Source organism: Giraffa tippelskirchi, chromosome 9, assembly GCF_054371585.1.
Source record: "Giraffa tippelskirchi isolate mGirTip1 chromosome 9, T2T-mGirTip1v1.2.pri, whole genome shotgun sequence".
Classification (NCBI taxonomy): domain Eukaryota; kingdom Metazoa; phylum Chordata; class Mammalia; order Artiodactyla; family Giraffidae; genus Giraffa; species Giraffa tippelskirchi.
In genome coordinates, this window is record NC_137283.1 from 48,609,891 (window position 1) to 48,636,225 (window position 26,335).

The following is a 26,335-nucleotide window of genomic DNA, read 5'->3' on the forward strand; positions in this document are numbered from 1 at the left end:
GCTACAACGTAAGTGAATCTTGAAGACACTAAGCTACGTGAAATAATCCGGGGCAAAGGACAAATGCTGTAGGATTCCATGTATATGAGATACCAAGAGTAGTCAGATTCACAGAGACAGAAGGTAGAATGGTTATTGCCGAGGATGGGGAAGGAGGGAATGGGAAGTTATTGTCTAATGGGTTGCGAGTTTCAGTTTGAGAAGGTGAAATTCTGGACATGAATGGTGGTGATGGTACAACAACGTGAATGTCTGTAATGCTACTGAATTGTATATTTTAAAACATTAAATTTCATCTTATGTATATTTTCTCACAATAAAAAAAAAAGGACCAAAATTCTGGCACATGCTGCAACCTGGATGAATGTTGTAAAAGTATGCTAAGTTAAAGAAACCAGACACAAAAGGGCAAATATTTTATGATTCCACCTATACTCATTATCTTCAGTAGGCAAAGTCATGGAGACAAAGTACAATAGAAGCTCCTAGGAAACAGGGGATGGAAGATTGATGAGTTATTTTTTAATCGTACAGTGTTTCTCCTTGGGCTAAAGTTGTAGAAATAGTGGTGTGGTTTTTAATGAGAGTGAAAAGAAAATCAAGACTGGATATTGAAGGTCATCAAATGCCTTTTGGTGTCTATTGAAGATGGCACTTACTTCAGAATCTGGCCCTGGTTTCTATACCTAGTACATATGACACATCCAATAAATGTTTATTGAATGAAAAAAAAACCAGAATTGCCTACCACTTTACACCCACTAGGATGGGTATAATTTGAAAAAAAAGGAAAAACCAGTTGGACCATGTTGTGGAGAAATAACTTAAGTACATTGCTGGTAGAAAATGGTTTGTTGGTCTGTCAAAAACTTAGAATTGCCATACAACCCAACAATGCTACTCCTAGGTATATACCCAAAGGAATTCAAAACAGGTGCTCAGATACTTGTTCAAGAATGATCATATAGCACTATTCATAACATTCAAAAAGTGTTAACAATTCAAATGTCAACCAGTGACTGGATAATGTCTTCCCTGGTAGCTCAGCTGGTAAAGAATCAGCCTGCAATGTGGGAGACCCGGCGTCGATCCCCGGTTTGGGAAGATCCCCTGGAGAAGGAAACGGCTACCCACTCCAGTATTCTGGCCTGGAGAATTCCATTGACTGTATATAGGGTCACTGGATAACAAATTGTGATACGTGCCTCTCATAGAATATTATTCAGCCACAAAAAGGAATGGTGTCCTGAGACATGCTACAATCTGGATTACCCTCAAAAAGATTGTAATGGAAACAGATACCAAAGGTCACATTTTGTACAATTCCTTTTATATAAAATATCCAGAATAGGCAAATCCCTAGTGACAGAAAGCATGTGTGTTTGCCAGGCGATGGAATGGGGGTGTGTAGCGGTTATCCAAGGTAGTTGTGTCTTTCGGTGGGTGATGAGGTTTTGAAAGTAGAGAGAGATGGTGATTGCACATTGTCAATACACTAAATCCCACTAAATTGTATACTTTAAAATGGTTATTTTAATGATGTATAGGTTTTACCTTAATGTTTTTTTAAAAAGAATTTTTGATAGCACTTGGTTTAACTAATGTGGAGTTTTGTGGGGAACTGTGGTCCATCCTCTATAGAGAACTGGCCCTGGGTTCCTAAGAAGGCAGAAGGAGACATCTGTGGAGAGGGTACCCCCTCTTTTCTATTTTTCACAACTTCCTCTGAATGTATAATTATTTTAAAATATAAAGGACACATGATCATAGCTGCCTCTAGCCTTCCACTCAGGGCTGGCACACAGAGACTGACAACCCTCTTTGAGTCCTGGGACTCATCAGTGAGAGATCCTGACTGGCCGCCTGGGGCTGCAAACTGTCCTGGCTGGGCACTGTGGACAGAGGGGAATCCCTGATCCCAGAGGAGATGACTCCGGGACACACAGGCACTCCCAATAAGACTAGGCTGCACCCCAAGCGTGTGGTTTAAGCCCTGGATGTGAGCAGCATAGCCCATAAACTCTCTCAGCCTCTGGGATGGGGTTGGCTTGCCCTCTAGGGTCTCTAAGTCTCTGTGTGTAGACAGGAGGCCAGGTGAGCCCTCAGGACAAGGGCGTCCCCACCAGTCCTCGGGGCAGGAAGCCCATTCAGACAGGGACCCCTGAAGAGGATAGGAGCTTGCGGTTCGGGACATCTAGGGAGCTACAGGAGACCACAGGGATCCCTCCCATGGCCCTGCCCTCTTTCTTCCTTAAGAGAAATACCTGCTCTCCCAGAGAGAAACAGATCCAGGAATTTTCTCCCCACTTGCCAGCGCCTTAGGGCTGCCAGAAGTCTTTGCCAAGCCAGCCTGTGCAGGGCAGACTGGAGGCAGGTCCACGAGCCCGCTCAGTTTCACTTTCACTTTTGCTTTACCCGAAATGACACAGGAACCAGGAAGAAAGCTGCCAGCTGCATCTTTCATTTCTGAGCCTTAGCGCCTGTTTGCACCGGCCACCACTGGGCACTGGCTCTTGCTGGCACTGCCTCCTGTCTACAAGCCCTGTAGCCCCGGACCTCAGGATGGATACCCTGGAGACCTCCAAGTCGCTGGATAAGGAGCTATACTCGCGGCAGCTGTGAGGCTCAAGGTGGGGAGGAGAGTGGGGTAGCCTTCTAACCCCTGATCTCCAATTGCCTGCCCTCTTAATTCCCACCCACAGGTATGTGCTGGGCTTGCCGGCCATGCAGAGAATTCAGGGAGCCAAGGTGCTGCTGTCTGGCCTGCAGGGCCTGGGGGCTGAGGTGGCCAAAAACTTGGTCCTGATGGGCGTGGGCAGCCTCACTCTCCATGACCCCCACCCTACTTGCTGGTCTGACCTGGCTGCCCAGGTGAGGCTCCTGGGGGGGCTTTGGGTTTCCAGGCCAGGGTGTGGGTGGGGCCCAAGAGAAAACTCCTTGCTAAAGCCAGACTGGGCATCTCTTTAGTTTCTGCTCTCAGAGCAGGACTTGGGAAGGAGCAGGGCTGAGGCCTCTCAAAAACTTCTGGCTGAGCTCAATGGAGCCATTCAAGTGTGCGTCTACACAGGTGACATCACCGAGGACCTGCTGCTGGATTTCCAGGTGCCCTCCCATACCTACTCTCCAGGCCAACCTCCCCCACCCCCAGCCCTTAGCAGCAGGGTGGGCTTGAAGTAGTTCTGGCCCTACTGATCTCATGAGGTCCACTCAGGTGGTGGTGCTGACCGCCTCGAGGCTGGAGGAGCAGCTGAGAGTGGGCACCTTGTGCCACAAGCACGGAGTCTGCTTCCTGGTGGCGGACACCCGAGGCCTTGTGGGGTGAGATGGCTCGTCCAGCCTGCCACATCACAGGCAGTGACCCATTCCAGTTCCAGACTTGCTCCAGAGCCCCTCCACCCAACCCCAGAGCTGTCCCCACTTTGCCCTCTTAATCACAGTCCCCAGTCCCATTCATCTGCTTCCTCTATCCCAGCCTCCAGACTTGCTCAGTACAGCTTTCAAACTTCAGTTTCCAAGCCTGTCCTGGCACTTTTTCCCCAATTCCCTGGGGCTTGCCCTAGTGCCTATTGCCCTTCACCACAACCGTGGCGGTTAAACACTGAGCCAGCTCAGTGAACCCTGCCACCCTGCCACAGGCAGTTGTTCTGTGACTTCGGTAAGAACTTCACTGTGCAGGACCCCACGGAGGCAGAACCCCTGACGGCCACCATCCAGCACATCTCCCAGGTGGGTGCTGGGAGGCGGGGAGCACTACCCCTACTAAGGAGCCTGTGAAAGGCAGGGCTAGGCCCCCCTGAGCAGGTCCCCTCTCATCACAGGGCTCCCCTGGCATTCTCACTCTGAGAGAAGAGGCTGCTGCCCACCACTTTCACACAGGGGATTGGGTGACTTTCTCAGGCATTGAGGGCATGGTGGAGCTCAATGGCTGTGATCCTCGGCCTCTCCACGTGCAGGGTAAGTCAACCCCACTCCAGGCTTAGCACCCAAGCCCCCATGGGGGTGGACACAGCCTGCTTTTTGGAGATAAGGTCTCTCTCTACCTTCCTCAGGGCAGAGCCACATTGAGAATTTTGTTTTGTTTTAATTGTTTATTTGGCTGCCTCGGGTCTTAGTGGCAGCGTGTGGGGTCTTCCATGGCTCTAGCTGTGGCCTACAGGCTTAGTTGCTCCGTGGCATTTGGGGTCTTATTTCCTGACCAGGGATTGAACCTACGTGCCCTGCATCACAAGGTGGATTCTTAACTAACTGGACCACCAGGGAAGTCCCACCTTGAGAATGCTGAGGCAAGACAGGATGGGCTGTGGGGAGCTACTCAGGTTCAGAGATTGACTAGGCTCAATCTCCCCCAGAGGATGGGACCTTGGAGATTGGAGACACAACAGCTTTCTCTCGTTACTTACGTGGCGGGGCTGTCACTGAGGTCAAGAGACCCAAGACTGTCAGCCACGTGAGTGCAAGGTCATCTGGGGCTGGGTGCCTCGAGGGGCCCACAGGGTTCTGGACCTGACCCTAAACTGAGTGCCCCCTGCAGGAACCCCTGGACGCAGCCCTCCTTCAGCCCCGTGTGGTGGCCCAGAGTCCCCAGGAAGTTCACCGTGCCCGCTGCCTGCATCAGTCCTTCCGCGCACTGCACAAGTTCCAGCAGCTCCATGGCCGCCCTCCCAAGCCTTGGGATCCTGTGAGTGGCCCCGGTGCCCCTCTCCCTAGCCTCTGTCTTAATGGGGCCTCAGCCACCAGGAGGTGACAGTGACTATCTTACAGATCCAAGTTTGAATCCAGAAGCAGTGTCCCACTGATATAAACCAGACAAGATGGGCTGTGGGGAACTGATAAATAAACACTTATCTCTAGACCAGCTGTTCTAAGTTGCTCAGTCGTGTCTGACTCTTTGTGACCCCATGGACTGTAGCACGCCAGGCTCCTCTGTCCATAGGGATTCACCAGGCAAGAATCCTAGAGTGGGTTGCCATGCCCTCCTCCAGGGGATCTTCCCAACCAAGCGATCAAACCCAGGTCTCCTGCATTGCAGGCAGATTCTTTACCAGCTGAGCCAGCAGGGAAGCCATAGACCAGAGGCTGAGTTCATGAAGGAGCCAAGCACAAAGCCTGGGGACTCATGCTACTCCTCACCCCTCAGATCTGGCCTGGAAGCTGCTCCCAGGTTGGGGGAGCCTCCAGGGCCATTGTCTGGCACCAGGCATTGTCTAGTGGGGCCTTCCCACTCAGGCTTCTGCTTCCTCTTCTGTGGAAAAGGGGGCATGGCTGCCTGAAGAATTTAAATGTGGGGTGGAGCTCAGGCTGGGGCTGCTTTAACAGAATTCTACTCGCTAGGTTGATGCAGAGATGGTGGTGAACCTGGCCCAGGCTGTGGGACCACTGAAGGGGACAGAAGGCAAGCCTCTGGAAGAGCAGCTGGATGAGGCTCTGGTGCGGACAGTTGCCCTGAGCAGTGCTGGTAGCTTGAGCCCCATGGCAGCTGTGCTGGGTGCAGTGGCTGCCCAGGAAGTGCTGAAGGTGGGCACAGGCAGAGACAGGGTGGGGCTGGGAAGGGTACAGAGGTCACTGTGGGTGCCACAGGGTGCCCAACACTAGACCAACCTGGGTGCAGCCCTCAGCCAGGATCTCAGGGGATTAGGAGGTGCCAAGAGTCCCCAGACTAAATCTCTGACTTATAGGCGATCTCCGGCAAGTTTATGCCCCTGGACCAGTGGCTGTACTTCGATGCCCTGGATTGCCTTCCAGAAGATGGGGACCCCTTTCCCAACCCTAAGGACTGTGCACCGGTGAGAACCTGGGGTAGGGATGCAAGCCTTAGCTAAACTCAGGACGCAGGGAGAAACATGAAAAATGGTCCTGAGGTCCTGACCTGGAAAACTGGGTGTGAGAGGGAGACCCAGCACAGGCTGGCGGTCATCACCGAGCCCTGTCTGTGTTCCCTAGAGATGCTGCCGCTATGATGGGCAAACCGCAGTGTTCGGGGCTGATTTTCAGGAGAAGCTGAGCCAACAGCACTACCTCCTGGTGAGCCATGTGGTGAGGTCGGGAGTGTGCAGAGGGGTGAGGCCTGGCTCTCTGGCTAAGGTTGCTCCTGCCTGCCGGCAGGTGGGTGCTGGCGCTGTTGGCTGCGAGCTGCTCAAAGGCTTTGCCCTGATGGGCCTGGGGGCCGGGGGCCGTGGGGGCGTGACCATTGCCGACATGGACCATGTGGAGCTCTCCAACCTCAGCCGGCAGTTCCTCTTCAGGTCCCAGGACGTTCATGTGAGTGCCGACCCTTCCCCACACCCACGTCCTGGACTGTCCTCCCACAGTACCCCCCTCCCTCCACCCCCAACATCTTCCTGCTTTCTTCTCAGAGGCAAAAGGTAGAGGTGGCTGCAGAGGCCACTGGCCGCCTGAACGCAGACTTGCGGGTTACCCCGCTCAACCTCCAGCTGGATCCCAGTACAGAGGACATCTTTGGAGACGACTTCTTCTCTGGTGTGGATGGCGTGGCTGCTGCCCTGGACACTTTCGAGGCCCGTGAGTACTCAGCCTCAGAACTCACTCTTGTCCAAGGCTGTGCCAGCCCCACTTCTGACCCTCTGCCTCCCTTGCCAGGGGACTATGTAGCTGCTCGCTGCACCCACTTTCTGAAACCACTGCTGGAGGCGGGCACCACGGGCACCCAGGGCAGTGCTGGTGTGTTCATACCGCATGTGACTGAGAACTACAAAGCCCCCTCCTCAGATGCAGCTTCTGAAGATGCCCCCGACCCTGTGTGCACTGTGCGGTACATTCCCACCACAGCCGAGCACACTGTGCAGGTGGGAGGCACCCCAGAGACTCCCCCCGGCCTGGCTCGGTCCTCTGCCTCAGACTCATTTCCTAACTGGCCCCTCATGGTTCCTCCCTCCCCCGCAGTGGGCCAAGGGTGAGTTTGACGACCTTTTCTGTGAGTCTGCCAAGACCATCAACAGCCACCCACAGTAAGACCCCCGACAAGGGCGAATGGGAGTCCAGGGTCCCTAACACCAAGAGGCTCAGGGCTTAGCCTCAAGCTTTCCCAACCATCTGCAGAGCGCTCTCATCTCCAGAAGACTTGGTTAAGTCACAGAAGCAGCCCCTGCTGCAGACAATGCGGGGTGTCCTGACAGAGCGTCCGCAGACCTGGCAAGACTGCGTGCTGTGGGCCCTTGGCCACTGGCAGCTCCGCTTCCATTATGGCATCACACAGCTGCTGAGGACCTACCCACCTGACAAAGTGGGTGGCTGGGGGTCAGGAGGCTGAGGGCTTGGGGGCGACCGGACTGAGCCCAGCAGCCTCTGTGTTTCCCTAGGTGCAGGAGGATGGAACTCCATTCTGGTCGGCTCCCAAACAATGTCCCCAGCCCTTGGAGTTTGATGCTAGCCAAGTGAGTGGGGTCCCTTGGCAACCCTGAGATGGAAATGTGGCCCCTCAGGGCAGATATGGGTACCTCTGTGTTTTGCAGCGATACTGAGATGCTGAGAGGGAGACAGCCACATCTGTGCACATGTGGGTGTCCACATGGAAGGCAGAGGCAGGCCCTCCAACAGATCTTCAAGTGGGCGATGACCCCCGCCCCATGCACCCACACACACTCACTCAGGCCCATGCAGACGCCCCTGCTCTGGGTCTCATTTCAGGATACGCACCTCCTTTACGTGCTGGCAGCTGCCAACCTGTATGCCCAGATGCATGGACTACCTGGCTCACAGGACCAGACTGTGCTCAGGGGACTACTGAATTTGCTGCCACTGCCTGACCCCCAGAACTTGGACCACATTTTTGCTAGTGAGCTGGAGCTGGATTCGCCTTCTGGTGAGTTTGGTGAGGTCCCCGGCCCTGACGCCTCTATGCTGCCACCCAAAGGCCTGAGCCTCCTCAGCCTGTGCTGCAGAAAGAAGATGGGTCTGGGAGCCCTGAAGTCAAGTCACAACCTATCAGGCCCTCTGACCTTGCTTCTCTCTAGCCCTGGGTTCATCCCATGGTCCCGGAGTAGGTCCTCTCCCTCCTTTACCATCCTCCCCACCCCATTCCCTTGGCCAACACTCAGCAAAGGAAAAAAACCCACAAACCACTGGGCCCTGGGGAGCAACTAGCTGTGGCCCCCAAGATGAGGACAGGGCCGCATAGGTGTGGGTGTGTGTGTGTGCAGGCACACATACGTGAGGGCTGGGGCTGCCAGAGAAGAGATTGCACCATCCATCAAGGGGTCTCCCTGAAAGTGGTAAGTGATAGACTTGGCAGGGACCAAAGATAGGCAGGCAAGCTCAAGAAGAGTATAGGACTCCGGGGCTAAGGACTGCCTCAACCCTCCTCCTCCTCCCAACAGGCTGTAAGCAACTGCATGAAGACCTGAAGACCTGGAGCAAGGGCCCTCCCCTTGAACCCTTGACATTTGAGAAGGTCGGAGCCCAAGTGGGAGTGAAGGGCTGGGCCAGAGAGGTTGATGGGGAAGGTCAAGAGCTAAGTTGGTAGCTTTGAAGTCCCTGGGCCTGAGTTTTCCTCCCTGAAGGAGCCCAGAAGCAGCTCAGCTTCCCTGAGCCTCTGTCTCCTTACCTGTTAAGTGGGGCGATGTGAGACTTCACTCCACAGAACCGTATGAAGACCTGTGCAGCAGCACAGGTTTGGGGCATTGGGATAGTGTTCACACGACTGTGCATTGGGTCTCACAGGACAAGGACAGCAACTTCCACGTGGATTTTGTGGTGGCAGCGGCCAGCCTAAGAGCTCAGAACTATGGGATCCCAGCGGCTGGCCACGCCGAGGTAACCTGCCCCTTGGGGCTCAGGCCTGGAGGTGGCGGGTCAAACCCTAGCCTTAGGCCTTGGGCCCAGATCAGATCTCTTGTCCTTGGCAGACCAAGCGAATTGTGGGCCGGATTATCCCAGCCGTTGTCACCACTACAGCGGCAGTGGCTGGCCTGGTAGGCCTGGAGCTGTACAAGGTGGTGGGTGGACCACGGCCCCGCCATGCCTTTCGCCACAGCTATCTGCGCCTGGCTGAAAACTACTTTAGCCGCTGGGTACCTAAGGCCCCAGCCATCCAGGAGGTGAGCCCTGGACACCCCACCTGTACCAGACCTGAGTTTTCCCTGCACCTACCCAAACAGGCCCTACTCCAGCTTCAGGCTCTCATAGGACCCAGACTCTGGGGGAGTCCTCAAGGCTTCCTTCAGCTGCTTCCCTGCTGCACAGCCAGGCTGGGACCTGTCAGACACAGGAAGTAGCCGTCAGCCACCCCCAACCCCCAACCCTCTGGGTCTGGGGGAGCTGCAGCTTTAACTCATTAGTGGAGCCAGACATCCATCCCCCCCAGTCCCTTCCTTCCCTGAGGGGGAGGGGGGACTAGGGCCCGAGCCTTAAACAGAGCCTAACGTCAGGCTGCCAGGCATGGGGATCCTCGCCCGCCCCCCTCAAATGAGTTAAAGGGCCCTGAGCTCACCAGCATGGGTGTGGAGGTGTTCAGCCCTGGCACAGGGTGTGCATTCCTGTCACAAGTGGGAGGGCACCCGGGTCTGGGCATCCCTGGCCCCATGGTGTGTGGCCGTGGAGGGAGCATGCTTGCACATCTGTGTGCCAGCAGAGCCTGCAGGGCCCTGTCCTGATGTGGGCCTGCGTGGCTCTGCCTGGGGGTACACATGTGGGCTTGCGTGCAGGTGTGTTCCTTCACCCCGGCTGTGTGCCCAGGCTCTGCAAAAGTTGGCATATCTTTGGGGGCACAGGAGAGGGTCTGGAGAGAATTCTCTCACCAGGGCAGAGGGGAGAGGTCATGGGGCGGCACTGGGCTTAGGCTGAGCAGCCCTGGGGTCCCTCAGGGCACAGCACACAGAGCCCCTTTGTGAGGGCCCCTCCTCTAGCTAGAACATAAGCTGCCTTTGTCCATGGAGGAGGGGGAAGGGAGGGGAAGGGTCCCCCACATCACTTCTGGTCCTGTCTCAGCTTGACCTCACTGTGTTTTCTGGGGAGCTGGCAGAACCCCTCTAGTCTTGGTCCCTGGCTGCCTGCCACTCTTATGCCCTCAGCTCTGGGTACCAGAGCCCCAAGACTCAAGAAACAAGGAACAAAGGGACAGGAAGAGAGTCCTCTGTGGATTGTGTCCCCGCTGAAGTCACTGTGCCCCTCACCCATGTGTCTATGAGAAAGTCCAAGGCCCTGGTGGTAAAGGATTAGGGGACCGGATGTACTCGCCCCCCACCCTCTCTTCCAGCCTTGCATTTGAGGAACAGGCAGCTTTATCAGAGATTGCAGCAGCCCTGCTCCCGCTTCCTCGTCCTCGCTTCCTCAGGAAGCATTGCCCCCCCCCAACAAACTCTCACACACACACACACACACACACACACACAATCAGGCTGTGTGATGGATCGCCTGTTTCCCCGTGCGGGGGGCCCCATAGCCCCATTTCCTGTCCCAGCACAGGCGGGGAGGGTGTTGAGATTCTGGGCCCAGATCCCACCTTCCATCCCCACCCCCTGGCTTCTGCTTCCTGCCTCTAGTCCAGCTCCTCCCCTAGGAAACGGGCCATAAGCTATTGGCAACTGGGGCAGGGAGAGGGTGTGTGTGTGTGTAAGAAGCTTCTCACTCCTCCCCACTACCACCCCCCAGTTCCATCACCTGAAGTGGACCTGTTGGGACCGCCTGGAAGTGCCTGCTGGGCAGCCCGAGAGGACCCTGGAGTCGTTGCTGGCCCACATCCAGGTGTGCCCCAGTTCTGCCCTGCTCCCAGGCCTGGCTCCGCCTGGCCCCGCTGGCCCCTGACCTGTCTCTCTCTAGGACCTACAAGGACTGAGGGTGACGATGCTCCTGCATGGGTCGGCCCCGCTCTACTCAGCAGGATGGTCTGAGGAAAAACAGGCCCGGCACCTGTCTCGCAGGTGAGCCCGCACCTGGCTTTAACCAGGCCATGGAGGTTGGAGGTGAGGGACGCGCAGCCTCTCCTCTTCCCAACCCCGTTTGGGCCCCTCACACCTTCCTGAAGTTTTCTTTTGCCAAATGGAGCCAGCAAACGGGCTGGGGGTGGGGTGAGGGCCAGGAGCCCTCTCGGAGGGGCCTCTAGGAGCTGCCTGCTTGGCCAGCCCCACCAGCTCCTCCACACCCTCCTCAGCTCCCCTTTCACGGCCCACTCCCAGGAGACTCACAGCTTCCTGCCTCCTGCTCGCCCCGCCAGCCGCTCCTAAAATAGTTTTCAGATGTTTCCTGTCTTGGGCTGCTCCTGCTCCTGGCTTGGGCTCCTTATAGCCCCCCAGCACTCTGGAGCCCATGCCAGGACACTCTGCCCATCACCGCTCACCTACCCAATCTCCCCACCCCTCTCCCCCCACGCCACCAGGGTGACAGATCTGGTGAAGAAGGCGCCTGGGCAACGGGTGCTGGTATTGGAACTTGGCTACGAGGGAGAGGAGTATGACACTAACTTTCCACGCTTGCACTACAAGCTATGACAAGGCAGCAGCCCCACCACCCAGCTCCGAGCCCTGCGTCCCGAGCCCTGCATCCCAAGGCCACAGTAGGCACTCAATAAATGCTTGTTGAAGGAAGGTGTTCAGTGGACAGGACAGCTGATGGAGCAGACACATGGCATGTGACACAGGCATGACAAGGACCCCTGCAGGGAGGGAAAAGGCTCTTTGAATTCGCCTGCCTGAGTTGTGCCTTGCAGGGCTGGCGCTGCCTCCTGGAGCCTTGGGGTGTATGGAACCAGGACTGTCCAGAGAAAGGCCTTTATTGTCCCAGGCTGGAGGGCAGAGTCAGAGGTAGCTGACAACATCATTGCAAATGATGGGCTGCCGACTGCGGCAACTCATGAGGGCTGCAAAGCGTGAGACATCCGCAGGTAGTTCGGGTTCCGGGCGAGGTGGGCATGACAGTCGCTTTCCTGCCAGCGCTGCCCGGCGTGCCCTGGCCAGCTGGCGCCGCAGCTGCTCAGAGAGGCCCAGCAGGAACTGGGGGGGCCGAGCACGGGCACGGGGCCCACCCCCATTGTCCCCCTCACCTGCTGCCTCGGGCAGCTCCATCCAGTTGTGCACCAAGTCCGCAAAGCAGTTGTCCCCCAGCACCAGGGGCTGGCGACTACGACCCCTGCTCAGCAGGGCCGTGGTCCAGTCCTCGGCTTCCAGCCCCCGCCAGTGCTCCAGGCAGGCGTCTGGGGTGGACTTGGGCCGTGGTCGGTGGACAGGTGGTACCCGGGCCACGGGTGCTCCGCCAGGCTGGGCGACACCACTGGTTGAGAGGCGCTGTCTCCGGGGGGGCCATGCCGAGGGTGCTGGGTGCTGGGGTACGGGCAGCTCTTCCTCTCTCCATGTGCTGCCTGACACCTCTGAGAACCCGGAGTCCCAGTCCAGGCCGTGCTCCCTGGGGCCCCCCAAGGCTGCACTCCTGTCTCCCGTCACCCCTACTTCGTCCTCCTCTTCCTCCACACCACAGACGGAGTCCTCTTCCAACGCATCTGAGGCCCTGAGCTGGTGCTTGAGCCGCACACCTGAGTGGTGTTTGGGGGGTGGCGGAAGGGGACCAGGCATTGGGGGTGAGCCGGTGTCCCGGCCACACAGCTGTGGAAGAAGAGAGGGCAGAAGTGGTAGGAGCAGTGCTGGTCACTCCGGCCTGCCTGGTCAGGCCAGTTCCAAAACAGAAGGCCCAGGAGGGCTGGACAGGCCTGCAGGCCTCAGCAGCAAGGCCTCTAGCGGGCACCAGGCCGGCATGGGGCGCTGGCACACGAAGCTCGTGTGGCTCCCATCGGCCGACCTAATGGCAGTCCGGCAGGCTGCAGCACGCAGAGCCGGGCAAGTTGGTACCCGCCACCAGGGCGGGAGGCAGGGTTGTGGGCCTGCATGGGGAAGTAGGTCTTGCTCAGGGCTGGGGGGGCATCCTGTGCCTCTTGAGGGATTCAGCTCCCCAAAGCCCGCAGCAGAGAAGAAAAGAGCACCTTCCAGGAAGACAAGAGGTACAGGCCAGCCTGGAATAAGGGGCATCGGTAGTAGCGCCACCACCTCTATAGTTCCTTAAAACCCCCTGCTCCGCCCCACAAGAAGTCCCCCCCCCCCAACTTCCTCCGCTGCGCCGGCAGCACGGCCAGCTGGGCGGTTGTTACTTGATGCCCAGCGCAGCTCCCAATCGTCAGAAACCCGACGCGGGCCATCTGGGCCATCTACGCCGCCCCGCCTCCATCCTGTCTTGGATGGGCACTCGGGACAGCTCCCCCACTATCCGAGTGTCGTTCGGGTAGGAGGGCACCCGAGCACCCCACACACGTCCTCACGAGCCACGCCCGCCCCTAAGCCTCACCAGTTCCCAGCGCAGCTGGCCCAGGAAACTGTCAAGCCGAGCGCTGTGCATGTCCGTGCCGCAGCCCCCTCAAGGCCTGCCAGTTCCTCTTCGAACTCCAGCGAGAGCGGTGCGGAAAGGGCCCGGCGGACCGGCCAGCGGCGCCCTTGCCCTCCGCCTGGCTCCGCGGCTCCTCCCTCTCCCCAGCTCTTGCCGCCGCCGCCACCGCCGCCGCCCCAACATCTGGCGGCCCCGCCCCGCCCCTGGCGCCGCAGCCAATGGGGCTGGGGCGGGGCTAGTGTGGCTCCACCCCCGGGGCCCTGCCTGGTGGGCTAGCCTGACGCCCACTACCCATTCCCTAGAAGAAGCTCTTATGGGGAAGGGCGGGACTGTAGCTGGAAACCCAGTGGGATCCGGCCCGGGACTCCTCGAAGTCCCAGACCGTTGAGCTGACTCCCAGGACAAGTCGCACCCCTGCGGTAGCCTCAGTTTCCCCATTTTTCCCAGGGGAAAGTTGTGGTCCCTCCCGCAGGGGTCCCTGGAGCGTACGGGTACCGCGGCTGCGCCCTTGAGCGGGTAGATCGGGCCCAATCGTCGGGTTCGGCAGTGCTGTGGCCCACTCGTGGTCCGACCCACTGAATCTGCTCCTGGAGCCGGCCTCCACAGTCCCTGGAAGTCATGGTAGGGGTCCGGCCCCTGTGAGGACTCAGGGAGCGCAGAACCTCTCTGCAGCACCGGGGAGGAGCCCCCGGTCAAGGGCCAGCCTCCCACTCCCTTGTCTCTCGCCTCGGCCGAGCTAAGCAGGGCTGCCCTCTCGTGGGGATTCCCAACACCCGCATCCTGTCTATCCCGGACCACAGGCAGGCTGCGTGAATGGAGGGGGTTAGTTACCCCGGGGGGGGTTCTTTGACCAAAGGATTAGAGCCCGTTCCCTGAGGTGGCTAGGGCTAGGTTCAAGGACACAGACTAACTGGAGACAAACTAGTTAAGTCAGTAGACAGGAAAATACCAGGGAAGGCCTAGATATTTCTGATGGTGGTAGCTGGGGGGGTACTGAAGAGGTCAGCAAAACCAGGCTCCTAGCAGTTTTAGAAGGGAATAAAGGGTTTTGGTCTTAGTGTGGTGGGGAGTGCTAGGGGGCTTTTGAGCAGGGAACGACGTGGGCTGGCTGCTGTTTAGATAATCCCTGCTTTGGGAGAACCACTCTGTAGTCAGAGCGGAGGCTCCTGCCTCATCCATCAAGGGAAGGGAGGGCCTGAATCTGGGTAGGTCTAGTGCAAACATACCTCAACATACTTTGAGGTATGTTTTGGAGTTAAAATCCAGCCTAAGCATGAAGCATGACTCCTAGACTTCCAGGCTGAACTACTAACTGTATGGAATTGGCACGAATCAACCAAGCAAGACTGGAAAAGAGTGGTCTTGGAGAAGAAAATCAAATAGTCATTTGTGGACATGTGGACAGAGGATGGCAGCGACAGGAATGAACCCTGGAACACTCCACTGGGTGGAGGTAGGGAAGATGAAGAACCAGCAAAGGAGCTGAGCAGGAGCTGCCAGGGAGGTGGGAGGAAACTAAGAGACTGTGGGCACTTAGGAGCCAAGGGGAGCAAGCATCAAATGCTTGCCGAGGAAGTGAGGATAGAGCAAAAACTGCTGGACAGTTGGCAGGTCTCTGAGGACCCTGACAAGGGCATTTTTATGGGGAGAGGAACAAGCTCAAACATACTGGGTAGAAAAGAGAGAGGTGAAGAGCTGGAGAAAGCGTGTGAAGACAACCTTTTAAAAACTGGCATATAATTGTAAATAAGATGAATGGACAGCTCTTTAACGGTATGGCTCTATACATGTTAAAATCTGTAGACACCTGTGTCACCCAGATCAAGATATAGAATATCACCAGCCACTCCAGGAGGCCACCTTTTGTCCCCTCCAATTGCTATGTCCCAAAGTAACCACCATTTTTATTTCTGTCACCAAGGATATCTTTTGTCTGTTGAATGTAGACAGATTTTGAGAGATTTCGTTGATGGTTGGCCTCAGATTTCACAGGCAGATAATGTTCTAATGGGGGTGAGCAGCTGGAGTTCAGGCTTTGTGGGGTAGCAGGCCCTGGGCCCACTTTTCCTGGCTGCTATGCGTGCTCTGTCTCCAAGAACTGCATGACCAAGACTTCCTTGAGCCTTAGTTTCCCTATCTGAAGCTTGGTCTCTCTCCCCTCACATCTCCTTCGAATGGTAGTGATAAACAGGGAAATTCATTGGTAGCAGTGAAAAAAATGGTTTTCCAGGCCTCTTGATAACCTATAGCGTCTAGAGCTCAGTCACCAGGGGCTGGGTGGGGCTAGAATCTTGGAGGCCAAGGAGTCCTGTGTTTGAACAACAGACCTGGCAACAGGGTGGCCCTGACAAAACACGTCTGCCCTTCTGGAGTCTCCTCTGCTGTCGTGTCTTCGGGCCACTATGGTGCTGCTCAGGCCCCTGGCGCTTCTTCTTGCTCTGGTTGTCTCTGGTGAGGAGCTGGTGGGTGGGGGAACTCCACTTCTCACCCCCAGTCCACAGTGGAGTCCTGCTCCCTCTCAGATAAGCTACCATGGAGGACAGGGGCTGTGGGGAGCCAGGAAAAGGCAAAGATCTGAACCCCTGATGCTCATTCCTTATCTTGGCCGCTTCCTCGCCCAAGTTCCCACTGTCTCCCTACCCTGGGGACAGTGGGAAAGACAGGACCTAGCCCCAGTCTGTGAAATGAGCCAATCCGTGGTTGGATGTGAGGGACAAGGGAAGACTTTGGCTGCTTTTCCCCAAGATGTGGCCAGGCCCCAAGGCAGAAGGGAAGGACTCTGTGTACCTGGTTCCATGAGCATGGGGGTCTCTAGCCTGAATCGTCTCTTCCTCACAGAACTCTATTGCCTGTCCTGGTTCATAAATGTCTCTGAGAGCCAGGGACCTGGTGCGATCCTTCTGTCTTTCCCCTTCAACTGCTCTTCATACACACCAACCCTGGAGTTGCTCCGTGTACAGCCACCCACCACCTTCTTCAACCCACCTAGCCTGACCAGGTGGCAGGGGAACTATGTGGGCAAGGTAGGGTCATGGGCACAGCTGGGGACAGTGGGGGAAGGGCAGACTCTAAATTCACCAAGTCAGAGATGGTGTGAAAGTGATGGTGTTAGTCACTCAGTCATGTCCGCCTCTTTGCAACCCCATGGACTGTACCTGCCAGGCTCCTCTGTCCATGGAATTCGCCAGGCAAGAATACTGGAGTGGGTTGCCATTCCCTTCTCCAGGGATCTTCCCGACCCAGGGATCGAACCTGAGTCTCCTGCGCTGCAGGCAGATTCTTTACCATCTGAGCCACCAGGGAAGCCCCTGGAGGTGGTGCCGGGGATGGAGATCCTAGGCCCCACATGGCACTGCCCACCTGCCACAGGTGACCTTGAGCAGCTCGGCCCGGCTGGATGCCCTGACAGTGAACCACTATGAGCTGCAACTGAAGTTCACATGTGGCAACCAAGAGACGGAGGTTCGGCTTTCTGTGGATGTTCAGCGGGACCCTAATCGTGACCAGTGTGCTGGTCGATTTGCCAGCCCAGGTAAGGCAGCAGGTGTGGGGGGGTGCGGTGGGCAGGCATGGCCTGAACCTCCCTTACCTCCCCTCTGGCCAGCTGGGGAAATTATTCAGGTTCAAGAAACTGTCACACCTGGGACGCCGCTGTACACTCTGCTGCTCCCAGGCCAGGGAGTTCAGGTGAGGCCTGTATGTGGGCAGTGGTTGCGGGTGGGCTAGGATGGGGGAGATGGGAAGACCAAGGCTAGCCCCTGCCTGGCCAAGAATAGTCTGCAGAAGGACTCTAGTCTATAGCTGAGCCTCTGCATGATGCATGTTCTTGAAGAGAGCCACTGAGGGCTTTCCAACCCCCAGTGTTCCCGTGGGGACTTCTCAAGGGTTGAGTTCTTCTTTAAACTTCTTCTGTGTTCTAAATTCTCCACACAAAAAAATTCTGTATCATTTTTGCAATCCCCAAAAGAAATGTAGTTAAAAAACGGAACAGTTTAAAAGCAGAGATGATTGTGGATCATGGCCAGGGGAGACCAGGCTAGAGTAAGTGGCAGTGGCAGAATGCAGGAGATTTGAGAATGGGCAGATACCTGTTGTGTTCTTGGGGGATTTTGACAGGGTTGCTTGGGGGCACTGTGGTAGGGAAGGGGGCTTCCAGCATCTCTTTCCTGTCAGATGAACATCACCAGTGCCCAGGACCCTCCGTACTTCCCTGGACCTTTCTCCATCGATGGGCAGGGTCAGCTGTGGGCGCCATCCCAGGGACTCAAAGGCCAGGCTCAAAAGGTGAGCACGACTGGGGATCTGGCAATATCTATGAACTGGGCATAAAATGGACAGAGCCATTACCTCATGGAGGATTGTTTGTTCCTGGCCTCGTCAATCATGCTGCCTTTCCCAGACATAGCCCATACCTGCTGCCCCATGCTGGCTGTCCTCCCACCTTGGCTTGGTTCTGTGCTGGGCTCTGGAACTTTAGAAAGAAGAGGGATCCCTGGCTCCAGAAGCCCACAGTGCCCCTTACAGAAAGGAGAAAGTTCTGAGCAGTCACACAGGAAGTGAAAACTCTGAGTACAGTGGCGAGTGTAGTCTGAAGGAGACTAGAGTAGTTCCTTCCTTAAAGCTTCCACGTCTTGGTGATTGGCTCTTGGCAACTCTACGATGCTAATTCATGTTGTGAATGATTCAGATATTACTCATTTGGGGGCTGTGTGCATCCAAAGAGAAGGACTTATGACCCAGAAGAGTAAGACACGAAGGAATATCTGTCAGCAGAGTGACAGGTCATGGGGTGGAGTGAGTGTTGGGGCTCCTTGTGGAGGTCCTGAGCAGGGCTGGACACACACATATGGGTAGACACACCGTGGTTCCCTTTTTGTTTTGTGTGCATGCCAGGTCTTCCAACTTCAGATCCTGGTGACCTTTGGACAAGGCCGAAGCTGCCGTGGGATGCTGACGGTGAAAGTTTTGCCTGCTCCCTCCAGCCAGGTCTCTTTCCCGTAAGGCTCCCCTACCCTGCGGACAGTGGGAAAGACAGGACCCAGCCCCAGGGACTCGGGAGTAGGGTTAAGGTGTAGGGCTGCAGGAGCATCCCCAGCTGGCTGCTGTACAAGGGAAGACCCAGGGGAGGGGCCTGCAGACCCTGCTGGGAGCAGGCAGGAGCCAGTGCTCCCATTTTGGTCCAGGCAGCAAGCCCAGAACATCACCATTTCCGAAAACCTGGTTCCCGGAAGTAAGGTGGCTCAGGTCCAGGCCTGGGGCTTCGACGTGCGCTACGAAATTGTCTTCCCCGTGCCCTGCCGGCTCTTCTCCATCGGACGCGGTGAGGGGCATGGAGGGCCGGTAAGGGGATGCCTCAGCGGCTGGTCTAGAAGTGACCCGCAACGCCTGGAGCCGAGGCAGAACCTAGGGCGAGGTCGCGTTTGGGGGCCCGGAGTTAGAGATGAGCCTTGGAGGCGGCGGCCAGATGGTCAATCTCTGCACCCTGAGAGGTGGGCGCGGAGAGGTGGGAGGGTGGGAACGGGACTGACCTGGGGACAGGGTCGAACTCTGCGTCCCCCGCCCTGCCACCTCGCCCAGTCGACGGCGTGGTCCGGACCACTGCGCCCCTGGAGCTGGCGCAAGCCCCGGATGCTGTGGTCACTAGGCTGCGGGTGAAGGCTTTTGAGCGACTCCGGCCTCAGGACAGTGCCGAGATTGATTTCTGGGTGGATGTGCAGTCGGTCAACCGCTGGCCCCCGCGCTGCCTCCCAGCACTGCTGGTGTGAGTATTTGGGAGTCTTACCTTGGCTGTTGGGTGAGAGCCAGGGTTCACAGCCCAGCCCCAGCTCCCGCCCTGCTGCCCGCCCTCTGCTCCCAGGACTCAGATTCCTGAGACCACGCCTGTGGGCACCGCGCTGAATACCTTCACTTGCACTGACCCAGACTCTCCTGGCTCCACCCTGGACTACCAACTGCTGTTCCACAGCCCTGCCAGCACTTCCAGCCTCTGCCTGCGAGAGAGAATCCTGGAGGTACCCCGAGTCTGCCCTTAGACCCATGTGTAGGGTGCTTGGACAGGAATGGGGTGGCCCTCCCGTGGGAGTGGAGACCATGAGGGTGAAGGACATGGTGTTGCAGCCAACCCACTTTACCGGAGGGTCAGGGTAGGCTGTGTGAGAATAACCTGGCCTGAGGCAGCCCAGTGGGCTCAAGGCTCTCCTAGGCCTTGGCTGCGCCTCACTCTCCTGCCCCTCTGGCTAGGTGAATGACACACTGGACTGTGATGCTCCTGACACCTGCTTGCAGCATACAGCTTCCATCCTGGTGCTTGACAGTGGTCAGCCTCTGATGACCAGTGAGTGACCACGCCCAGGCCTGGACATTCAGGACAGGGCTCTTCTGTGCCCCTCTTCCTGTCCGCAGGATGGGGTCATCTCTCCTCCCTCAGAAACAGATATGGCAGGGTTGTGTCCACTAACAACCCCTGGGTGAGCTACTGCTCCCCCCCCCCCAGCCTCTCCCTCCTCTGACCCCCAGGGCAGGGCTGGGCCAAACCAGGCCAGCTCCCTGACTTCCAAATGGCTTCCAGCTGAGGTGCCTGTGCTGGTGATGGTGACACCTGTCAACGAGTTCTCCCCAACCTGTGTCTCACGCACATTCCGGGTTCGTGAGGATGCAAGGCCCCACACCCTGCTGGGCTCTGTGGTGGGCAGAGACATGGATTACCCACAGGACAGCATTGAGTACTCCATCTCTGGCGGGTCCACCCCCTTTGCTGTGGACCGTCTCAACGGTACTCCCACCACAAGGCTGGGTGGAGAGGGTGGAGCCAGGGTTGACTCTGCAAGCTGAGGCTGTGGCCCCCTCTTCTAGGGGAGATTCGCCTCCTGGGGCCTTTGGACTATGAGCTGCAGAAGTTGTACAGGCTCACTGTCCTGCTGAATGACCACAGCCAAGACCAGGACCCCACCTACCACCGTTCAGGCTCCTGCACCATCACCATTGAGGTTGAGGTAACTGAGCCCCGAAGCTTCAGAAAGAATTGGAAAGAGTTCATCTCCTCCTCGGGCGCTCTGCTTCTCTCTGCTTCAGTTTCCTCCACTGGTTAGCTGGAGAGGGTTGGGGCCTCGTTGTGGAAAGTTCTGGAAACTATTGGCTGACACTGAGATTCTGGTTGTGGTGGGAGGAGGCTGAGGGGCTGGACTGGGGGTTTGGGGGTGGGTGATCTGACTACCTTCCGGCAGGATGTGAACGACCATGCCCCCGAGTGTGAGCCCCCATTTCAGGAACTCACCATCTACGCTCACCTGGGCCGTAGCTTGGAGGTGACCACAGTGTCGTGTCGGGTGCCCCAGGAGCCCCAGCGCCTGGCTTTCTCCTACGGAATTGTGGGAGGTGAGGGCCATGGGGGCCCCCCCCAGGCTGCGGGGGAGGGGCAGGCCAAGGCCAGCCATGGTCCCCTTCTTCTCCCACTCTGTTTTTCAGGGAGTAGTCAGAGACGATTCAGCCTGCAAGGAGCTGTCCTGGTGTACAACGACCTCATGCTGGGGCCCCCCTGGCCAGAGCAGCCCCATACATATGAGCTATTGATCCGTGTGGCCGATGCAGGCCCCTCCAGCCCCCACCTAAGCACCACAGCCACTGTCATTGTGCACATAGTGCCCTGGAGGGCCAGCACAGGGGCCACCAGCACCCACAGAACTACAGTGAGGGGCGGGTCCTCAGGCCCTTGCTGGGTGGGGAGAAAGGATATAGTTTTCGAGGTGGAACAATTGGGGAAGGCATTTCAGAGGAAACTGCTGAGTGCCAAGAGCCTGGCAATACCGAGGAGAAACCTGGGGTGTGGGGTGGCCCAACCCTTGGAGGGGTTTGAAGGTTGGATGATTGGGGCGTTTTGGCAGGACAGTGGTGAAGCTGTGGCCCCATTTCAGGTGCCTTCAAGGATGACACCCCTGCTTGTGACAGACACAGAGGTTTTCTGGCAGCCAGAGCCCTGGTTTGTGGTGGTGCTGACAGTGACCAGTGCCCTTCTCCTCCTGGGTTTGGGCTGGTTCCTCAGCTGGCTCCTGCGGGGGTAGGGTTCCTATCCCTGTACTGCTTGCCTCTCCCCAGCCCTTGCATCTGTGACAGCTGGTTCTGCCCAAGACTGCCCAAGCTGATGTGCAGACAGAATGACATTAAGGAGGAGTGCCTTCCCTCCGGGGGTCATCAGCTTAGAGGCAGAGAGACACTGGGAGAACGTTCTCTCCTTTGCTGGCAGAACCCAGTCTGGAATGGGATGGGTGTGGATAAGGTCAAGGGCTTTAGACTCTTGAGTCTGTCATGCATTGGGTATTTACCCCTATTCCTCAGCCCTGCCTTCCACCTGAAACATGACCTTCCCCCAAGATGCTGAGTTTCTCGTGAGCACAGGACTGAACCCAGAGAAAGATGGGAGTAACAGTGTGGCCAGTGCACACGGACACAGGCTATCTCCAATAAGAGCGGCAGATGAATGGTGCTGATTCCTGAGGCCAGCAGGTCTGCTGTTCTCACTGCTTGGTCTCTCCTCCTGGCATTTTAGGTTGACCCAGGTGCTACAGACATCAAGCAAACCCACCCAGGCTCTACTGCCAAACAGGTAAGCTTCCTTTGCCTACCTCTATGCCTGGAAGTCCATCTCTGAAACTCAGGCTGGGGCCCAGAGCCCTATCCTGTACTTCTGCTCCTACTTTTCCCCAGTATCCAGGGAACTGAGGGATCCATTGAAGGGTTCATGGAGGCCCCGAGGATGGAGACACCCCAGGCACCCAGCAGTGTCATGAGCCTGGTATGTCAACCTACCATCCTGTGTGGTGGGTACTGAGGCTGCTGCTGAGTGCTCCCTGCCAAGCCTGCCCCCTTTCCCATGGCTGGCTGTCCGTGTGGGAGGGCCCATACAAGAATCATCAGGATGCAGGAGGCAGGTGGGTTCTTGACCCTTTTGGGGGGGCAAGCTTCCACCTGCTCCCCATGGGCAGGGTTCACCTCGTTACACCCTCCCCATTCTTCCCCTCAGCAGCATTTTGATGGCAGAGCCCAGGACCCCCGTGAGTTCCCCTTTTTCCAAACCATTCTCCACTTGGGCCCACTTTCTCTCCAGACCCCATCTCAATATCTCCGCCTACCACCAGGCATCCACTATCTACCCTTTCCCTGAATGGGGTCTCTTCTCACCCCTACTCATCTTTCAGCCAGTGTTTACCAAACACCTGGGACCCTGATCTGGTTCCTGCCCCTGGGGGAAAATGGGGGGAAAGTTGTGAGGGAAGAGGCCCCCAAATGGTCCACCGTCACCATGAATTATGGTAGAGTAATCTGGCACTGGGCTCAGGGGAGCTGATGTCAAGTTTCGGGGACTCATGGATGCTTCCTGTGTATCTGAGCCAGACCTCAAATGATTTGTTGAGAAAGGAGGGAGAGGACAAGCCGGATCAAGCAGGAGGGAGCAGGGGGTGGGGGGGTCCACACCAAGGGTCCTGGAATATCTTTCCCTGCCCTTAGGGGAGGGAGGCAGTTCTGCCGAAGCCGGCAGGGCTCTCTCTCTCTCCCCTGACCATCTGAGCTCAGGTACAGGCAGAGATTACCTGTTCAACACGCACACGGGAGCCCGGCGCTGGCTCTGAGGCCCAGGAGCTGCATCGTATTTGAGGAATTTCTTCTTCACATGATCACGTGTTTTCAAGCTGATTCAATAATAAACAAAATTACCAACAGAAGAGTCCTTGCCTGGTAACCTACATGTGGGAGAAGCTCTGAGATCTGTGCTTCCTTGTTCTCACTTGGAGGATGCCCTGTCTTGTGGGAACAAGGTTATTTTTTCTTTCAAGAAGGAAAGCACTGTACAATTACAGTGCTGACTGTGATTAATGTTCTGCAGAGGTAAGACACCGTTATCCTCGTCAATGACTGAGGGAGCCTCCAGTTGGCCTGTCTCCTCAGTGGACACCTACTCTAGCAGATGGGGAGGGCCTAGGAGCCCCACCAACTTCCAGGGCAGTTTGCTGACTGTATGTGGAGGTTTTCTTGCATCTGGAGCTTTTGCATTGAAGTGAGGGTTGGTGTAGACTTGAGCACCCTGTGGCATGGGTGGCCATGGAGAGATTGAGAATAGCCCCCTTTTGAGCAGGTGTTCTCATATCCTCCTGATCTCTGGTTCTTGGGCCCTCTGTCCTCCTTGTGCTGCACATGGCCAAGTGGCCCACAGCAGCACGCAGGAGGGCGGGTTCTGTTGGGGGGCAGTGCTAGCCCACTCCGCATACCCAGCCTGGCATCAAGTCTCAGGATACTGCCAGCTCTCCCAGGAGACCTGCTGTCTTGGTGGAGGCTATCTTAACTGTGGTATCTCCAAGTTCTCTCAATCTTCTTCCCTCTGTCAAGTTTATGGATCTGAACCTTCTCAGAGTAGTTTCCCTTGTGGCTCAGCTGGTAAAGAATCTGCCTGCAATGCTGGAGACCTGGCTTCAATCCCGAGGTTGGGAAGATCCCCTGGAGAAGGGAAAGGCTACCCACTCCAGTATTCTGGCCTGGACAATTCCATGGACTATGTAGTCCATGGGGTCACAAAGAGTCGGACACAACTGAGCCACTTTCACTTTCACTTTCAGAGTAGCTGAGGACCTCCCTTCCAGAGCCAGTAACAGTGCCCCAGGCAGAGGAAGAAGTCGAGTGCCTTCTGTGGGCAAAATATGCTTCACGGTGCTTCCAATGAAGTGAGGGTGTTAGAGCTGGCCTCAGAGACAGCAACTTGACAGCAGGATGTTACAGGAAGCAGCTGCGGGCAGACTTTTCCTGAGCACTTAGAATGCTCTAAGGGCTCATTAAATGCTCGTCTCTAAGGAGCTTGATTTTTATCCTCATTCCACAGATAGAACAAGCAAGCCTCAAAAGTCACAAAGCTAGCTAGTCCAGTCACTTGATGTGAGTCAGGCTGTGTGATTACATTTGATGCCAAGCCCAAAGTAACAGTCTTCCCAAGGCTTGTAAGTTGCGCTCGGTGGCAGAGCATGACAGTCCAGGTCAAAAGATGCTGTTATAAGAGCTGGAGACAAGATGCCCTAGGGCAGGAATAAGAGTGCCTGTTATGTGCCAGGGCTTGTGCTGGGGACTGAACTCCAGGCAGAAGGACAAACGTGGGTAACAGGCCAGAGACTGCTGGGGCACAAAAGGCTGATGAAGGGCAAAGCTAGGGAACCCACTGGAAAGACGGCACTGTACACAGGAGCCAGTTAAGAGGAGGCGCGAAACTCGGTGCTTACATTTCCAGAGTTGGCGTAACCTTGGCCCAGCCTCCCATACTGAGCCTCAGTTTCCTCAGTAGTGAGGGACAAGTCCTGCCTTCCAAGGTGAGTGACCAAAAAAAGCATATCGCAGACATTCCCTAAGTGTGCATGCGTGCGTGAGAAGACGCTGTGGCCGCGCACGCACGGATGCCAAGGGCGCTACGGCCTCCGGGGTAGCTAGCAAAAGCTCTTGCCTCCAACAACTCTGGGAACGGCGCGCATGCGCGAATCCGTGCCGTCACAGTCACGTGCTGAAGCGTTCAGCTTGGGCCGCGAGAGGCAGGCTCTGACTGACAGGCCGGCCAACCTGTCATCGGGAGGCACTGCCCTTGGCGTCGGGCAAAGAGGTTGTTGATTGGGAGTATTCTAAGCTGGGGGCGGGTTCTTTGCCGTCCTGGTTACTATGACGCCCGGCCCCCGCCCCCTCGGCTGGCCGCCATCTTGTTGTTGATCCGTACCTAGTGGGCAGCGCCGGGAGCTGTACCGAGCGGCCGGTGCGGGGCCGCTCCTGCGGATCTCAGCCACCTGCGCTGCCTGCCAGGGGGCGGGCCGAAACCTGGAGGCCCGGGGGGCCCAGCTCCCGTGGGGAGCCGTGGGCGCCCGCTGCCCGGGCCGGGCCGGTGAGTGACAGGAGCCGGGCCGAAAGACCGGCCTGACGCCGCGGGGCGGGAGGCTGCGGGCGCGGGGTTGGAGCTGGCGCGCGCAGGGCAGGGGCATCGGCTAAGCATCGCCCGAGCGTCCTGATCGGCCGCCCGTGAAGTCTCCTCGATGCTGGTGCCGAGGTCGCAGGACGGCCTCGGGGTAGAGGTCCGAAAGTCCCGCGCCTGAGGGCTGGCCGGCGGGGTAGCGGGAAACTAGTTTCTGTGACTGAAGCCCTGGGCTCCACTGACCCGCAGCGCTGAAACGTGTCCAGTGCCAGCTTGATGCTCTCCGGGGTCTTGTGTTGTTCCCAGGTGAGAAATACACGTACTATTTTCTTAGATGTCGCTCCTGCGAGTGACTTTCAGACCGATTGAGACTAAGACTAGGTCAAGCAGTCGAAAGCCCCCGCAAAGCGGGCCGGCCAGTGTGACAGCCCTTGTGATTCAGACCAGGTGAAGTCTCCTCTGCCCAGCACCTGCCTCCTGGACTCCTCGGAGCTCACCGTTTGCTTCTTCCTGAAGGGCCTAATCAAATGTCCCTGATGCCCGGATTTTGTTTTGGGATATATATGTATATATATTTAGTTGTTGTTGTTGTTTTCTGGATCACCACTCTTTGGAGTTGTGGTAAGGGCTTCCTCTTTTGGCTCTGGCAGAAAGTGAGTCTTATGGTGATAACTTGATTGGTTTTATCTCCTAAAAAGATAATCTGCCAAGTGTAGTCAAGGAGACAAAAGAAATGTAAGAGGGTGTTAGAATCAGAAAAAGAAATGAAACTTCTTTTTGTCTGGTGAATGCCAAATTAACTTTTAACAGAGTAAATGTATCTTGCCCAATGAAACAGACTTCCAGGCCCCCTTCTTTTGTGAGGGTAGGAGGGTTAGAGACCCCTCCTAAGGTGTGCAGGTCTAGGAAACGTGCTGAGGGCTCTAGAAAACATTTCTTTTTGCCTGTGGTCCCTTGGCTTCTCAGCACAGGCTTCTGTCTGTGGTCATACAGAAAGCCTGCCTGAGACGGCTAAGAAGTTGAACAACAATACTTTGTGCTTGTGTCAGGATCTTATCACCTCAGAATGTTTAATTTTGCAAGAAACTA

The 26,335-nt window shown here is 56.6% G+C and overlaps 4 protein-coding genes and 2 long non-coding RNA genes across 23 annotated transcripts in view; 3 read left to right on the forward strand and 3 right to left on the reverse strand.

Annotated features, from left to right (window-relative positions):
• The first annotated feature begins 2,425 nt into the window (after positions 1-2,425).
• Positions 2,426-11,537, forward strand: UBA7 (ubiquitin like modifier activating enzyme 7). 5 transcript variants are annotated; one of them, XM_081525501.1, is made up of 24 exons: positions 2,426-2,618; positions 2,703-2,871; positions 2,968-3,102; positions 3,212-3,318; positions 3,636-3,726; positions 3,819-3,954; positions 4,350-4,447; positions 4,532-4,678; positions 5,332-5,514; positions 5,676-5,783; positions 5,941-6,021; positions 6,103-6,258; positions 6,354-6,519; positions 6,598-6,803; positions 6,901-6,965; positions 7,057-7,240; positions 7,317-7,391; positions 7,645-7,828; positions 8,334-8,407; positions 8,677-8,769; positions 8,862-9,053; positions 10,606-10,698; positions 10,774-10,874; positions 11,330-11,537. In XM_081525501.1, the coding sequence occupies exons 1-24, from the start codon at positions 2,563-2,565 to the stop codon at positions 11,439-11,441; spliced, it is 3,012 nt and encodes a 1,003-aa protein (XP_081381627.1). In that variant the 5' UTR covers positions 2,426-2,562; the 3' UTR covers positions 11,442-11,537. The 5 variants fall into 5 exon arrangements, with proteins under 5 accessions (XP_081381627.1, XP_081381628.1, XP_081381629.1 ...); XM_081525502.1 differs by having other exon boundaries at positions 5,332-5,427; positions 7,645-7,819; XM_081525505.1 differs by having other exon boundaries at positions 2,469-2,618; positions 7,645-7,819.
• Positions 4,069-10,023, reverse strand: LOC145520079 (uncharacterized). Its single transcript, XR_014064204.1, has 2 exons — positions 9,446-10,023; positions 4,069-9,210 (listed from the first exon to the last, which is right to left on the reverse strand). It is a non-coding gene; the product is annotated as an uncharacterized LOC145520079 (long non-coding RNA).
• A 167-nt stretch (positions 11,538-11,704) lies between the features above and the next one.
• Positions 11,705-17,480, reverse strand: INKA1 (inka box actin regulator 1). Of its 2 annotated transcripts, XM_081525617.1 has the most exons (4): positions 17,409-17,480; positions 15,648-15,866; positions 13,810-13,929; positions 11,705-12,548 (listed from the first exon to the last, which is right to left on the reverse strand). In XM_081525617.1, the coding sequence occupies exons 2-4, from the start codon at positions 15,852-15,854 to the stop codon at positions 11,748-11,750; spliced, it is 1,128 nt and encodes a 375-aa protein (XP_081381743.1). In that variant the 5' UTR covers positions 15,855-15,866; positions 17,409-17,480; the 3' UTR covers positions 11,705-11,747. The 2 variants fall into 2 exon arrangements, with proteins under 2 accessions (XP_081381743.1, XP_081381744.1); XM_081525618.1 differs by lacking the exons at positions 13,810-13,929; positions 15,648-15,866; positions 17,409-17,480 and adding an exon at positions 13,282-13,465.
• Positions 15,723-23,033, forward strand: CDHR4 (cadherin related family member 4). 2 transcript variants are annotated; one of them, XM_081525527.1, is made up of 19 exons: positions 15,723-15,771; positions 16,159-16,343; positions 16,690-16,852; positions 16,925-17,007; positions 17,494-17,604; positions 18,214-18,317; positions 18,504-18,640; positions 18,898-19,081; positions 19,178-19,331; positions 19,561-19,654; positions 19,889-20,092; positions 20,173-20,312; positions 20,544-20,694; positions 20,785-21,005; positions 21,231-21,373; positions 21,863-21,919; positions 22,021-22,108; positions 22,337-22,367; positions 22,888-23,033. In XM_081525527.1, exons 1-19 carry the CDS (start codon positions 15,723-15,725, stop codon positions 22,941-22,943), a joined length of 2,355 nt encoding a protein of 784 aa, XP_081381653.1. In that variant the 3' UTR covers positions 22,944-23,033. The 2 variants fall into 2 exon arrangements, with proteins under 2 accessions (XP_081381653.1, XP_081381654.1); XM_081525528.1 differs by having other exon boundaries at positions 22,340-22,367.
• LOC145520072 (uncharacterized) lies at positions 18,849-25,280 on the reverse strand. Its single transcript, XR_014064198.1, has 5 exons — positions 23,580-25,280; positions 22,905-23,003; positions 20,594-20,677; positions 19,223-19,310; positions 18,849-19,073 (listed from the first exon to the last, which is right to left on the reverse strand). It is a non-coding gene; the product is annotated as an uncharacterized LOC145520072 (long non-coding RNA).
• The window catches only part of IP6K1 (inositol hexakisphosphate kinase 1), a 37,182-nt gene continuing 35,734 nt past the window's right edge, over positions 24,888-26,335 (forward strand). For 5 of the 12 annotated variants that reach the window (XM_081525598.1, XM_081525600.1, XM_081525604.1 and 2 more), the window contains exon 1: positions 25,031-25,552. The gene's annotated coding sequence lies outside the window, so the exon portion shown is untranslated. Of the gene's footprint in view, positions 24,947-25,030; positions 25,553-26,335 lie in introns of those variants that run through there. The other 7 variants (XM_081525595.1, XM_081525591.1, XM_081525601.1 and 4 more) reach the window with 4 other exon arrangements.